General features: G+C 38.3%; 1 protein-coding gene across 2 annotated transcripts in view; it reads left to right on the top strand.

The window, feature by feature from the left end:
* skap2 (src kinase associated phosphoprotein 2) overlaps positions 1-15,805 on the top strand; it is a 283,699-nt gene extending 267,894 nt beyond the window's left edge. For both annotated transcript variants that reach the window (XM_068002204.1, XM_068002193.1), the window contains exons 12-13: positions 13,643-13,745; positions 14,836-15,805. In XM_068002204.1, the coding sequence (XP_067858305.1) occupies positions 13,643-13,735 (93 nt within the window). In that variant the 3' untranslated portion in view covers positions 13,736-13,745; positions 14,836-15,805. The remainder of the gene's footprint in view (positions 1-13,642; positions 13,746-14,835) is intronic.
* The last annotated feature ends 410 nt before the right edge of the window (positions 15,806-16,215 follow it).

Genomic DNA, 16,215 nt, shown 5'->3' with positions numbered 1-16,215 from the left:
GCAAGAAGTAATTGCATTTTTGTGGATTTCTTGAGCTAACGCAGTTTTTATACTACTACTAAAAACAATGTCTGTTTCATCAGTAGCATCAGTGTAGTGGCTGCTAATATATATATAGTGGTCATTTTAAATTTAGCTTCTTAATGTGAAAACTAAGATTCAGTCTGACAACACTAAAATGATAGATCTGAATTTGGTGCATTTTTTAATATATTTTTTAAAGTTAAATAAATGTTGATTTCTATAGATTATTTGGAAACCTTTGCAGATATTCCGCACCTGTAGGTTTCCATTGAAGCTGATAATGGTATACAATAAATTAATTTAAAAATCAAAATTGCAGGTTTAATCCCTGGTTTATGCTGGGTGGGCTAATTTTAGCCCAAATGATGAAGATAAAGGTGATGCAATTGGCTTTGGTATCCACAGGCTAAGGAGGAAGAAAATCAGCCAGGTTCCCGACTCCTGATTGCTGTCCAGCAACCTCTGCTGGAAAGTGTTAAAATGCATTCGGGTGAGGATGGGATGTTCTTGATTTATTACATACAAAGCCATTTACATAGTTATGAGGGGCATGTTGGCTAAGGTAGATTGGGAAATTAGATTAAAAGGTATGACAGTAGATAAGCAGTAGCAGACATTTAAAGAAATATTTCAGTATTCTCAACGAATATGCATTCCATTGATAAATAAAAACTCCACGGGAAAAACGATCTATCCGTGGCTAACTAAAGAAATTAAGGATAGTATTAGATTAAAAGAAAAGGCTTATATTGTTGCAAAGAATAGTAGTAAGCCTGAGGATTGGGAGCGTTTTAGAAACCGATGAAGGATGACCAAAAAATTGATAAAAACTGGAGAAAATAGAATATGAGAGTAAACTAGCAAGAAATATAAAAACAGATTGTAAAAGCTTCTACAAGTATGTAAAAAGGAAGAGAGTAGCAAAAGTAAACGTTGGTCCCTTAGAGGCTGAGACAGGAGAAATTACAATGGGGAATAAGGAAATGGCAGAGATGTTAAACAAATATTTTGTATCTGTCTTCACAGTAGAAGATGTAAAAAGCATATCAAAAGTAGTGGGGAACCAAGGGCCTAATGAGAGTGAGGAACTTAAAACAATTAATATTAGTAGAGGAAAAAGTACTAGACAAACTAATGGGACTAAAAGCCAACAAATCCCTGGACCTGATGGCCTACATCCAAGGGTTCTAAAAGAGGTGGCTGCAGAGATAGTGGATGCATTGGTTGTGATCTTCCAAAATTCCCTAGATTCTAGAACAGTCCCCGTGGATTGGAAGGTTGCAAATGTAACCCCGATATTCAAGGAAGGAGGGAGAGAGAAAACAGGGAACTACAGACCAGTTAACCAGACATCAGTCGTCGGGAAAATGCTGGAATCTATTATTAAGGAAGTAGTAGCAGGACACTTAGAAAATCATAATATGATTAGACAGCATCAACATGGTTTTATGAAAGGGAAATTGTGTTTAACAAATTTATTAGAGTTCTTTGAGAATGTAACTAGCAGAGTAGATAAATGGGTACCAGTGGATGTAGTATATTTGGATTTCCAAAAGGCATTCGATAAAGTGCCATATAAAAGGTTGCTACGTAAGATAAGGGCTCATAGGTTTGGGGGTAATATATTAGCATGGATGGAGGATTGGTTAACAGACAGAAAACAGGGAGTAGGGATAAACAGGTCATTTTCAGGTTGGCAGGCTGTAACTGGTGGGGTGCCGCAAGGTTCAGTGCTCGTGCCTCAGCTATTTACAATCTATATTAATGACTTAGATGAAGGGACCGAGTGTAAAGTATGCAAGTTTGCTGATGATACAAAGGTAAGTGAGAAAGTAAGCTGCGAGGAGGATGGAAAGAGTCCGCAAAGGGATATAGACAGGTTAAGTGAGTCGGCAAGAATGTGACCGGTGGAGAAATGTGAGGTTATTCACTTTGGTAGGAAGAATAGAAAAGCAGAATATTTTTTAAACGGTGAGAAACTATTAAATGTTGGTGTTCAGAGAGATCTGGGTGTCCTCGTACAAGAAACAAAAAGTTAGCATACAGGCACAGCAAGCAATTAAGAAGGCAAATGGCATGTTGGCCTTTATTGCAAGTGGTTTGGATAACAAGAGTAAGGAAGTCTTGTTACAATTGTATAGGGCTTTGGTGAGATCACACTTGGAATACTGTGCACAGTTTTGGTCTCCTTATCTAAGGAAGGATATACTTGCCTTTGAGGCAGTGCAACGAAGGTTCACTAGATTAATCCCTGGAATGAGGGGGTTGTCCTTTGATGAGAGATTGAGTAAAATGGGCCTATATTCTCTGGATTTTAGAAGAATGAGAGGTGATCTCATTAAAACATGTAAGTTTTTGAGGGGGGCTTGACAGGGTAGATGCTGAGAGGTTGTTTCCCCTGGCTGGCGAGTCTCGAACTAGGAGGCATAGTCTCAGGATAAGGGGTCAGCCATTTAAGACTGAGATGAGGAGGAATTTCTCCACCCAGAGCGTTGTGAATTTTTTGAATTTTCTACCCCAGAGGGCTGTGGATGCTGAGTCATTGAGTATATTCAAGGCTGAGATAGATAGGTTTTTGGACCCTGTAGGGATCGGGTGGGAAAGTGGAGTTGAGGCCAAAGATTAGCCACGATCTTATTGAATGGCAGAGCAGGCTCAAGGGGCCTTATAGCCTTGTCCTGCTCCTATTTCTTATGTTTCTTATTTAGACAATCTCTTTGATAGGGTAGACGTGGTGAAGATGTTCCCACTTGTGGGGGAGACCAAAACTAGGGGCCATAAATATAAGATAGTCACTAATAAATGCAATAGGCAATTCAGGAGAAACTTTTTTACCCAGAGAGTGGTTAGAATGTGGAACTCGCTACCACAAGGAGTAGTTGGGGTGACCAGCATAGATGCATTTAAGGGGAAGCTGGATAAACACGAGGGAGAAAGGAATAGAAGGATATGCTGGTAGGGTTAAATAAAGTAGGGAGGGAGGAGGCTCGTGTGGAGCATAAACACCAGCATGGATCTGTTAGGTCGAATGGCCTGTTTCTATGCTGTACATTCTATGTAATTCTGTGTCTCCCATTTCCCCCCTTCACCTTCCATACAATTGAGTAATGGACTGACACTCATTGCTGGTGCCCAGAATGTCATACCCTAATATGAATCATAATGTTCAGCCTTGAAGGGAAAGCATTTGGAGAAAAGACAGTTATTTGGAATTTATAATTCAATAATTTTCTAAATGAATATTCCTCAAAGTATATACTAAAAGAGTAACCTAATCAAGAATTAAAAGAAGGAAATGACACTAATTTTGGAGACCGGCTTTGCTGTTCAAAAACACTAGTAAAGAGAGTTCTTATACCAACTCCACTCCTTGTTTTGGAAGTTCCTTTCATTTACATTAGGTATTTGTCATTCAGAAATTCTTTTGACTGAGCATCATTCTCAGCTATGCAGTTTAGTATCAAAATTGTTAATTGTGACAAAGTGTGCAGTGTTGATACAATTTTATGCATCTTTGAAAACCATGAAAAAATACATTTCTTCACACACTAGACTAATTTCTAATTAAAAAAAAAATATTGTGAAGTTCAATTAAATTTTAAATGAAATGGAGATTATATAATAATGCAGTATAATAATTGTTAATGTGCTATGTGTATGCATCATTGCTGCATTTTCCCACTACAAATTTAGCTTGTGACATTTCATCAAAGATTTTCTGAATAGCAGCCATTGCTATTTTGTGGTACATATTAGCATGAGCAGAGTGTAGAATTTACTCTTTGCTTGAAATGACTTATTTTGAATAGCTGTGTAAGCAATTCACTGAAAAATTGGAAATGTGTAACAGTGATCAAGTAATAAAAAAAAATTGAAATAGCCATTTGGTTAAACCTTTGTATAAAAAGCCAATTGAGACATGTTTTGTTTGTATTAATCGGTAGTATAACATCACTGAACTGTACCGTTACATTTTGTGTGTATATTTCTGTGCTGTTCTATTTGTTCCCTTAAATCTGTTTACTTTTCTACCATCTGGAGCATGTTGTAGGCATGGTATTCTTAATTTGTTTCTGCAAGAACAGCTAATTTATTATGTTAATAGGGAAAATGCTACAAAGGCTTTTTTGGAGAAATTTTATTTTTAAAGAGATACTACACTTAGTATTTGTGTTAAATTTCAAATATCAACACAAAATTAGTTTTAAAGACACTGCTGTGAAAATAGAGTTTAAGAAATAACTTTGAGTGACTCCTTACATTGCTGTTACATGAAGAATTATTTGTGACTGGACTATATGTACAGTCTATTAGAATATCTTTTTACTACTTTATAGTGCCGTTGAAATGCTTGTAAAGTTGTTTAATACTGCAACAGTATTATGCATTTCTGCAGTAACATTAAACATCACAAATGTAGTCATTATAAAGGGTTAAAATTATTCACAACTAATAAGCAATGTATCAAATAACTAGGGGATGAACTTTTCTCTTCCTGCTAATTTTAACAAAACAAGTAGACACGAGCATAAAAGAGAAAAAGGAGAAAATATAACCACTAATGAGAGAAAAAATTGCTATGTCAAGTAGATTGAAAAAAAATATTGTAAGTAGACCTCCAGAATGTAACTGATTCCCACATCATTGAATGACTGGACAGTGATTTGACTGCTGTTGGGTGACTACATTCTTTTTTAGCTTTCCAATTGTTTTTATAAAGAAACTGACCCTTCAATAGTCTGATACAATGGGCTCGATTTTAGGGTCGGGTTTCCAGCGGGGGGGGCCCCGAAAATCCCGACCACTTCCGGGTTCCCCGATGACGTGTGGGGCTGCGTGCGTGGCCCCCGCTGGTGGGAATCCCGCAGGCAATTAAAGCCAGCGGGGTTCCACTTGAGAGTACTTACCTTGCTTGTTGAGGTCAGTTAATGAGCTGAATCAGCTGTCAAAAGAGGAAGTGTGGGATTTTACCTGCATCGCAGACTGTTTCACACACTGGGGGAAACAGTCTCTCTCCAACCAGGCGTGTTGCAGCCAGCAGCCTGTGGCAGGTGCCAAGGTGCACTCCACGGGGGAGAGCCCTCACCCACGCAGGAGGCCACCGCGTCACATAGGGCAACCCCTGCCCCCCACCACCCCCCGCCAAGCCAGAGGACAGACCGACACGAAACCGCAGCCCCAGTCCGAGGAACCACCCACCTACCCTGCACAACCCCTCAGACCAACACCTGCCAGATGGGTGGTGCGTGGACACCCTCGGAAGACGAACAGCATGACCAGCCCCAGCAGCCTTGCAGTCCACGCCGTCCGCCGCAGAGACGTGGAGCCCCCCCAACACGGTGTTGTTGCACGCCCACCTGCACAGCAGGAGGGAGGGCTACCGCAGAGAGAGACGCATCGCAGAGGGCACTACCCTCGCCACAGGGTCCACAGACCGAGGCGCAGCTCCCCGGACCTCTCCGAGCAGCAGTGCACACGGAGGCGCAGATTCGCTCGACATGTAGTCGTGGAGATCTGCAGGCTCTTTCATGCCGAGCTGCTCCTGGCTGGCCCCAGCACCAACTGCTTACCTGTCGCTGTCAAAGTCACCACTGCCCTCCACAACTTCTCCTCCGCATCCTTCCAGGTTGCAGCCGGCTACACCGCCGATGTCTCTCAGTCGTCTGCGCGGAAGAGCCCTGCAAATACACCTACACCTACTCTGCAGTAACACGATGGGTGGCATCAGTGGTGGGTCCTCATAGTGATACCCAGGAGTGGGCATTATTGGACACAACAGACAGGATTCGCGGAGACATGGCAGTGGTGGTGCCAATATAATGTGTGCTGTTTGTTGCTCTGAAATTCAATATAGGTAACACCCATGGCAAACCCTCCGACACCCTTGTGCACCCCATTCATGCTCACGAAACATTTGTCTTACGCTGCCTACTGCACATATGTGATGCATGCCCTGTGGCTGCAGCACAGGTGGTGGCAGGTTGAGTGAGGCTGGCCGTGAGGGAGATGCACGAGAGGGTGAGTATGGGATAGAGCCATGAGATTGTATGAGGATTGGGTCGCGTGTTAGTGGCAGGATGAGAACTGGCGAGGTGATTAGGTGGAGGTAAGATGAGGATGGGGTTTGAGTGGGTATGAGGGGTGATGTGACAGAGTAGTGTTGGCGGTGCCGAAGGAGATGTGGGGTTGGGGCAGTGTTGTGGCAGATGGAGTGTAGGGGAAAGACTTCGTGTTCTCACTGTGTCTGACCTACTGAGGTCATTGCAGCGCCTCCTGCACTGTATGCAGGTGGGCGATATGTTGGTTGCGCAGGTGGCCACCTCGAGCCAGGCCTTGGTGGCAGAGGCTGGCCGCTTCCTCCCGCCCGCCGGGTGGAAGATCTCTGTCTTCGCCCTCCTCCTCACCCCATCTGATGATACCTGGGGTGAGGCATCATTAAACTGGGAGCAGCCTTCCCCCTGGGCTGCTCCATGCTGTAATTTGTTCCATTGGTTGCAGCATCTGTTAGTGGAGGACTGCCCCTTTAAATAGAGCGCCTCCAGCTGACAGATCGTACTGCGCATGCGCAGCACGCCCGACGTGCAGACCAGCAGTGCGGAGCCCGGAGGAGCAGGTAATTGATTCCTATTAGTGTGTTGCCTGCTACGATCGCGCGGGCAACCCACTAATTTCACCGAGCGTGTTGACCACGCTCCCGAAACCCAACCCGCCAGAAACCTGCAGGCCTGGTAAAATCGAGCCCAATGTCTTGTGGAACCCAGTGTACACTTAGGAATGTGTCATGCCATAAAGGCAATGGGGGAAACAATTGGATAGGGGCCGTTTTTGGGCGTAGGTAGCGTGATGTGCTATTACCCCACGCTCAATTACCCCTGCGCAGGCAGGACACAAGTTTCGGCCCACCAGAGGACTCACCTGCAATCAGCGTTCCATTCCATGCCTTGCACATGGAATCAGTGCAGTTCACACTTTCCACCACCAGGGGATGCTCAATCTCTTAAAGGGAGGATGTTTCTTAGAAATCTCTTAAAGGTAGCTGGTACCTGTTATTTGCTGAAAATAACAGTCTACTGTCTGCACGGAATCTGAACGGAGATCAGACATTGCACACGTGAAACACAGATGCAGTTCCCATCCTTATGTTTACACACTGATGAGTTCTATTAAAACATTGAATGAAGGTTTCACTCTACTAAATCCCACATCCTCCAATCTACACGCCAGACCTCACCAATCTGCCGATCTGAATTGGTACCAGGCCTGCGAGAGTGCGTGCACCGAGGTTCTCTGCTGATGCACTAGAGACCTTGGTGCAAGAGGTGGACAGAAGGAGGGACATCCTCTATCCGTAGAGGTTGTTGGGGGGTGCAGGGGGGGGCAAGAGGCCCGCCAGACATATATCCAAAAGGCAGTGGGAGGCAGCGGGGGACGAAGTCAATGCCAGGTGCACAGCATCATGAAACATAGATGCAGTGCAGGAAGAAGACATGAGTGGTCAAGGTGAGTGAGGTTAACTGTCAAGTGGCGTCTCATACCAACTGCACCACGCACTACATCCCCCATCACCCACATACCAACAAACTCTTTCCATCAGTACTCAACTCTTCCAACCAGATATTTCCCCTCACCCTTACACATTACCGCTGTTTCATGCCACCCACCCACAACTCACAGGCCACACACACAGGCAGCTATTCAACTATGACAGGCACATCACCCAGACACACTTCCCGCTTTCTTGCAGGAGAAGGTGGCGCATATCAGGAGGCAGCAAGTGGCAGTGGCATTTAGCCCCTTGAGCCTGTTCCACTATTCAATGAGATCATGGTGGACCTGTGACCTAACTCCATATACCCACCTTAGCCCCGTATCCCTTAATACCCTTGGTTGACAGAAATCTATCAATCTCAGATTTAGAATTCACAAGTGAGCTAGCATCAACTGCCATCTGCAGAAGAGCGTTCCAAATGTCTCCCACCCTTTGTGTGTAGAAGCATTTCCTAAGTTCAGTCCTGCACATCCTGGCTCTAAATGTTAGACTATGTCCCCATGTCCTAGTATTCAAGTTTAGGAGACCTCCAAAAACAGTTACAAATGTCTCAGCAGCCAGAAGCAATAATCCAGCCACTAACCTGTAAATCCTGAATGGTCCCTTTAAATAGCGCTGGTGGGGAGTCCTCCAGGCACTCTGAGACACGTTCAGATGGTCAGGGTTAAGATTGTGCATTGAGTTGAGTGTTCGACACCATTTTGGGACTTATCACTTTAAATCAGCGTTGCACACTGAAGCCATTTTCTCCCTACTTTACATGATTCCAGCTTTCGTTATCTGCGCCTGTGCTAACTCCTATACCAGGATGGCGTCTAGCGCACATCACGCTAGCAACATGCATTCGCACCCAAGACGCCATCTTGGATGTCGGAGAGGCCGTGTAGCGCCGAAACAACGGGCGCTACAGGGCCCAATTTAGCTCCCAACATGTTTTGTACCATTTCACTGGAATTCACTGTAGAATAGACCACCAAATTTGAGGAAAAATATTTTGGAAAAACTGAAATATAATGGGAGTGCTAACTTTTCTCAGCACTTTAATTGTAGAAGTGATGCCATTACTTTTATTTTCCATTTCTTCACCCCCTACCCCCCAAAAAAAAGCCCATTGACCTTCATGTCAGACATGACACACTTGTAACTTCATTCGTATGCTTGATTAGGTTACCGGTTGTGAAAAATGGCATTGTACCTATGGGCTATCACCTATAATAGTAGTACTCAAGAGACCTTAAGTTATATAGTGTCACCTTGGATTACCTGTTCTTTGTGTCAACAAATGCTGTTCAAGTTTCAAATGTTATCTCTTTAGGATACTATTAGTCAAAAAGGTTTAAATGTAAAACATCTCTATTAGAAGTACAAAGACTATGAACATTGTATCAGTTTGTATTGTTTAATCTCTAATTGTTTAATAAGATTTTTTTTTAAATCATGTATCAAATAATACTAACCAGAAAAAGCATTGGAATGTTAAAGCCTAATTCTCTTTTTGCATGCTCGTTGTCAGTGAAGGGTCAGACTCTAAAAGCTGGGTGTTGCTGGATTGATTTGCACTCTGCTAACATGATACTGTATCTCACAGACTAGCTGTCAGCTGTCATTCCATTTTTTTTTACAGCACCTGCACTTAAACTTTATTTAAAAAACACACAGACCTAGCTTTACTTTTTTGAACAAATTGAATATTCATTAAGTCCTTAAGTGTGAATTGGTCCCTACATCTGCAAGTTACTGTAAACTAGCTACAACCTGTGCTGTTGGAGTGAGATATTAGAATACTTCCATAGTTTCCCATTATGTTCAAGAGATTCTTTAGCCATAAACAATGGATTTCATTTTGTATTCGTGGTCACAGATCAATTTTCAGGCCACCATTAAAACACAGATGTAATGCTACTGGCTATAGGAATCACTTTGTATTTTCAGTTGTCATCATGCATAACAGAACGTCATGTTTTCGCTGACATTTGTCTAAAACATGATGCCCTCTTTATGTTCAGTGAATCAAAGAACAAAATATGTAATTTAAATATGAATTTAAATTAGGTATATTTTATTTCTCCATTTATTTAGAAATGATATTGGGATTACTTAAGTGTCAGTTTGAAATATATAGTGTAATTAATAACAGCAATGTGTTAAACATCTGTTTTTTTTAAAAAGCCAGATGCTTTACCCACAATCACTTTGTTTTTGTTTTGTAGTGATTTTTTCCAAAAAGAGTTGAGCTCCACTAGAAAGAGCATGCCTACAGCTAGTTCAACACACAGTTATTGCTTCTCTCTAAGATTATTTTGCTTGTGTTTTGATATTAGAAGCAATGTTGCAGCCCTGTAACTCTCAGATTACTACAGAAGTCTAAACAGTTTTGTGGCAGTAATTACCCAAGTCTTGTCAGATGTTGGCAACAAAGCTTTTTTGCCAGTAGTAACAGAGGTGGTTGTATAATTTCATTTTACATATCAGATTAATAGAAAAACATTTTCACATTCTATAAATTGACATCACATCACTTATAAAGAGCTAGAGTTGTTTCCTAGATATTAACAGTCAGTTAGTTTTCTCAGTTTGAAAAAATAATTTCCCTCCATGTACAGTTATTTGTGCCTGTGTGTTTTCTATGCTAACATCAAGGGTTTAATGCATTGAGGAATACCAGATGGCTGACTCGCACATACCTGAGTTGCTGCATGCTGTCTGGAGACCAGACCCAGGCTGTGCACTTCTGACAGAACATTATGCAGAGACCAGTAAATATTTTTTGGTTTACATAGGTGTAGGAAACATAATGATTTGACCTCCACTCTAATTTTCAAAACAAAGTCTTTCAAATGTAACCAATAAGTAGCATCCTCAAGAACCTGTAGTGCTGTCTCCAGTTAATAGCAATATACCACCTGCACAAGTATTATTTCAGAAAATTCTTCCTGTATTTTAATATTTACATTGCCTGTAGGAAAAGGTCAAGCTATACAGAGACTGTAAAATAACTGAATTGATTTTTTGTTGGTCCGCTTTTTGTTTTGAATCTGACCATATCATTGTCCACTTTTTTGTAACTCAGTTCTGTACATTTGGAACTGATCAATATATTTTTGAAATTTCACCTACTGAAAACACGGAATATCTGCTGGAAAGTTTGCATTGTTTTTTCATTCAAATTCAGCAATTAGAATCAGTAGAAATTTGGGCTTCTGTGAAATATTCACTTTTTATCATACTTTTAGGACCAAAATATATTAGATTTTGTTTGGATAACATTTCTTGTTGGGCTATACGTACTAAAAATTGTCTTTAATTTTAAAAATCTAGCATTGTTCTTTGCTTACATACCAATATACAGTTCATTACAATACTGCAGAAATCATCTGAAGTCTATCCAGAAAGATTTTTAAACCTGATTTGTAGAATTTAAACTAAGATTTCTTCTAAAAAAAACTGATTTGGCTGATTAAATCTTTTTTTTTGAGACAACTGAATTTACACTGTTTAAAAAATGCATTCTGTGTAGCAGCGTTATTAAATATGAAAGATAGACAATGAGGTACAGAACTATAATCACAGACTGAGTAACATTCTGTGTAGTAGGATATATTTGTACAGTTGTGCATTTTTAAAAATTTGATATGTAGATTTTAATTGGCTTAATTGGGATTTATTTTGTTCCTAGGGCTCATGCCTTGAATGGTAATGATAAAGCATAAGGTTGAATGGAGTAATTTGCAATGCTTCATTCTGCCTGAATATCCTGCTTTAGGGCTGTCAGAACACACTAATTAGCCTGCAAGAGGCTGTTGAGTAAGAATCTTTTGAAGTTTACAATTACCTACACCCTTGGTTTTTCACTGATAGAATGTAATCCTCTGAAGTTTGTAACCCTCTTAAGTAAAACAACAGGGTTTTCAGACTTTTTTAGTATTCATTAAAACTTTTTTTAAAAATGTGTGTGTTAAAGGAGGGAGAAGAATTAAATCAAGACAGTAATGTTTGACCAATTCTATGTTACCAGATTCATAAGGCGAAACAAATGTTTGGAAATAAACATACATTTGCTTCTCATTTTAATTTAGCAGGTGATGCAAGTATCGTCTGCATTATTAGTTAAAGGGTATTACAAAAATTGATTTTTGTAGTTTTACTATGATCATACTATTCTGACAATGTTTCAGCTTTTATAAGCTTTACATTTTTTGTTTCATTTTACAAGAGTATTTTTAGATGGAATTTTACACATTTCACACATATTTTCCCAGCTACAAAGGGCAATCAGTAGTATTAACTGTTGGTTAACTTGCAGCCCGCTAATTTATTTCTTTTTTTTAATTGAGTGCAACACTAAATGACCAAAGGGCTCCAATAAAATTACATGTACGTCCTCTGTTGAACAGAAATGCAATTCTCCAACATTTCTTTCTGTAAAGTGTGAATGTAACTTACAATATCTCATGACAAAGAGGATTTCAAGATGAATATTATGTGCTGAAGTCATTTTTGTTAATACATGAAATACCATACTCTCATTTTATCCCTGGAGGCTAGAAGATTTCAGCTATTGCATATCATGTTTTTTTTTCTTTATACTTCATTAGGCTCGCTGCTGTTGTAAGTAGTTTGTGATAATTTACTGATTTGTTTTTTGAAAGAGTAAAAAAAGAAAAACATTTTACCAGTTAAGCATGAAATAAAGCTGAGTTTTCCTCAACTCTGATTAGTTGAACCTGGGTAGTTTGAAACCTAAGATCTGTTCTTCATTACTGTTTCAGCCATATTGGCATTGAGAGAATCTGTTGTCAAAGTAATGTGCAGAAAGCCAGATGGTCCTAATTGTTCATCATGTCGATTCCTTTTTCAACAGAAGTTCTTACCGTTTTAAGTGAATATACTTTTCATTGTAGATAAAGTGGCACCTATATCGTTTTCCCAAGTCTATCAAAGGCGTGTTATTCAGACTATTAAATAATGCTGCTTTAAGTTATTTCAAAATGAGGATAGAATTCAACAGTAAAAATAACATATTAATCTCTAGAAGTACTCTCTTGGAACCCAAATAAATATTCTGTCATACTTCAAATTTATCAAAAAAGGAATAGGTTTTTCTGCACAATAGAATAGAGTACAGTTCACCACAGCTTTTTAAAATCCAATTTTACATTTTTCAGAATCTGTACTATTATCAAATGCTGTGCAGTTTATTTTGTTTTGTTCTGTTTATGGTGTTCATAAAACACATTTAGAAATATAATGCCACAACACTTTAGTTAATTTCTTGGAAATTGTATTTTTTCCATATTGTTAAGGTTTTTTTTAAAATCACTCACCAGGTTTCCAGCAACTTTTACATTTTTTTTAAAGTTGCAATCTAATTTCCCTGCTAGCTTTTGCCAATGTATGTTAATCACGAGTTTTGGTGTTGCATATGTTATTGCTCTGATTGAATGAACAGTGAATAGACAAACTTTGTTCTGAGGCTGCACTCTGGTTCTCACAGAATGTTGATTTTGCAGACGAAACAATTAAAACATCTGCTGACATGTACTTTGTTATTGAGCATAAAATGACATAGCCTCTCAAATCATGACAGGAACAAAATAGTTCACATGGTTTTATTTCTATGGTAGAACCGTTGCAGCATGTTTTCGCTTGTAATCAAATTATCTAATAAACATTACCATTTTTAATTTCATTACCATTTTCCACAAATTAATATAACAAAATAATGCTATATTATTTCTAAAATTCTGAAGTTTCTTTATTTTTTCATTGCCTTTAAACTTACAATAGAATTTCAAACTAAATGTCTTGCAAATTTATATTGTTTTTTGCCATGAATTGAATCAAACAATAATGCAGGACAGTTCGCAAAAGAAGCCATACAATGGCAAGTTGCATTATTTTAAACATTCAGACTTAATGTTTAAAAGTTTTATGGCTTTTGCATCTCTTTTTTGGGTACAATTCATAGCTTTATTTAAGTTTGCAATTGCTGCACAAAGCTATATTTTGCTAAACTGTCTTGTTTAAATCTTCATTATTATATGGATGTGTATATTTCTGTTATTTTAGGAATATAATTCACTTGGGTGGTGGATAGGACAAATGAAGGGAACTATTGGCTTGGTGCCTAAAGTGTACCTAATGGAGATGTACGACATTTGAGAAGGTCTGGGTAAGTACATTTTAATTGAATCTCAGTATAATAGACCATAAGTACCTTATTCCAGTATCATTTATATAGAAAACATTCTTGTCAAGTATTCATCCTGTAGTTTTAAAATAGTTTCTGGGTGTTTTTATGTTTGGGAGACAGACTTCTGTATCTTTCAGTTGTAAACTGTCAAAAAAAAATTCCCACAGAATTATTTACCAAATGAGATAAAATAACTGCTTCAGGCCTGTTTCTGCATTTTATTGATTTAATGCACTTCTTTTACCCACTGTGACTAAATGAGAATATTTCACATGTCAAATATTCCTGAAAAATACCTTCATGAAGAAATACTCTATCTGTAATACATGGATTACATCGCTAAGTGGAAATTGACCTTTTTACAATAAAGCTACTTCCTCTTAATCTTCCTACATTATTTGAACTGAAAAAAATCATGTGCATTTTTTGGGTACTAAAATGTATGGTATATCTAGAGAAATGTATATTGCTTAAAAATAAATATTCACACAAGTGCTGATTGCTGGCTTTTTTTCTATAAAATTTGAGTAACTGATAAAATTACTCATTAAACCTCAAGCCACATTTTTCCTATTAGTAAAATATTCTCACAGAAACACAAAATGAAAATAACATTATTTGTGATGTACCTATTACAGTAAAAACATTCTACAAAAATAATTTCATATTCTGACATTTTCAAAATTATTAGAAGCAATCAAATGTGCAAAGAAATGGGAGGGTGGGTGGAAGATCTACTCCAGCTTGATGTATCAGAATCCCTAGTGATATGAAACTGGTGAATTTAGAGAAACTGGTTTAAAAAAAAGTTATTTGATGTAAGTGTATCTAGAAGTTCAAGAAGAAATGATTGTTAAAATATGATAAGTGCCTTATTGTTCTTTCTGAATAGATTTGAAATGCTTCAAATAAGCATCACTATGATAATAGATTTCACTGGCATTATTGGGATAAGTACTATATATTGTAAGAAAACACTAGATGGCAGTAGTTTTCTACAGACTTCATAATTGTGTTTTCTATTTCTTTCTTCTCTTCCCCCCCTCCCCCCCCCCACCACCACCACCAGCACCCATCTACCTACAGTGACGTGCTATTGTACATGAAGGTTTTTTTTTAACTGGATTGAAGGCCCTGCAAAGCTTGACTGTCCCTAGCCAGGAGAGGGAGTTCTCACCCACTACTATGGCACTTCTGTTTCCCAATTTATTTTTTCACAAAGATAACATCATCTTATTAACAATATAATCTATCCTCTTGCCACAGATGTGAAAATCAAGAAGCAGCTAAGTGTTTAATTAAATTATTTCCTCATTATTGTAATTATCTTTCATCATTTCACTGATGCATTATTTCTATGTTTCTGTGCTTGTGCAGCACGATGAACTCTAGCTGCTTAAGACTTCACACTGGCTTTGTATAACATCTTTGCTGAATATGTAGCCAGTATATTTTCATTGCTTCCAAGACTTGTCATTACAACTTAATTAATTGTAATTTAAAAACAAACTCAGAATGGAAGGAGATGAGGTTGATTTTCCTCTCTTTCCCCCAGTGTTGAAGTAACTGTAAGCACTGTTTTCTGTCTTGTCTGTTTCACTTTATTGAATCTTGTTCTTACGTTCCAGTCTGCAAATTTTAAGGTTCAAATAAAGTTTAATTGTGTGCAAACTGTTGTTATGCTAATAATTTAAATGCCTGCTGTGTAACTAATGAAATTACTGTGTTATGATTAATTTGGAAACTGGTATGTTGATTGTAGTAATTGAACACAACAAGGTGAAGTAAATGATTATGATGCCATATGGCCTGTTAATCTCAAAATTTAAAGAGGATGAACTTTTTCCTTGCAAAGATTTTTTAAAAATGTTTGTGCTTGTAATTTTTTTTTACAAAGACTTTTGACAGATTGTAAATCAGTTCAAAATATTTTGAAAAATTTTACTGTCAGCATATTTGCATTGGGAATCTCTTTCAATTTTAACTGTTGCTCTCTAACATTATGACTGACCTTTATATAATAAAATACTTTTTATTGAGGTGCTTCTTTGTTTTATAACTGAAACAAATTAATTTTTTGTAGGCATGAGACTTTGTTACATTAAGCAATTCTGCATGTACGATTTCAGTATCCTTGTTATAACTTGGAAATGAGGAATTTTCTCTTAAAAACAATTACTGTATTAGCGGATGTGACTGGCATATTTATGCTGCAGAGACTGCACAGCATTATCAACAGCTGAAAAGACAACTGCACCTTTTATATACTAAATTTAGCCATCTCAAGAACTTATTTCAATTAGAGTCTCCCTTAATTATGCTAATAGTTAAGTTTTTTTGAATTTAGTCTTTCCTGGTTAATTTTTAAATCTTGTGCAAAATGTACACTTTTAAATACATTTCATCTGCTGCCCACCACAAGGATATAAAATGTTATGGATGATACAAA

The sequence above is a fragment of the Heptranchias perlo genome, chromosome 2, assembly GCF_035084215.1.
Source record: "Heptranchias perlo isolate sHepPer1 chromosome 2, sHepPer1.hap1, whole genome shotgun sequence".
Classification (NCBI taxonomy): domain Eukaryota; kingdom Metazoa; phylum Chordata; class Chondrichthyes; order Hexanchiformes; family Hexanchidae; genus Heptranchias; species Heptranchias perlo.
Note: the sequence above shows the minus strand (reverse complement) of the source record. Positions and strands in the feature narration are given on the sequence as shown.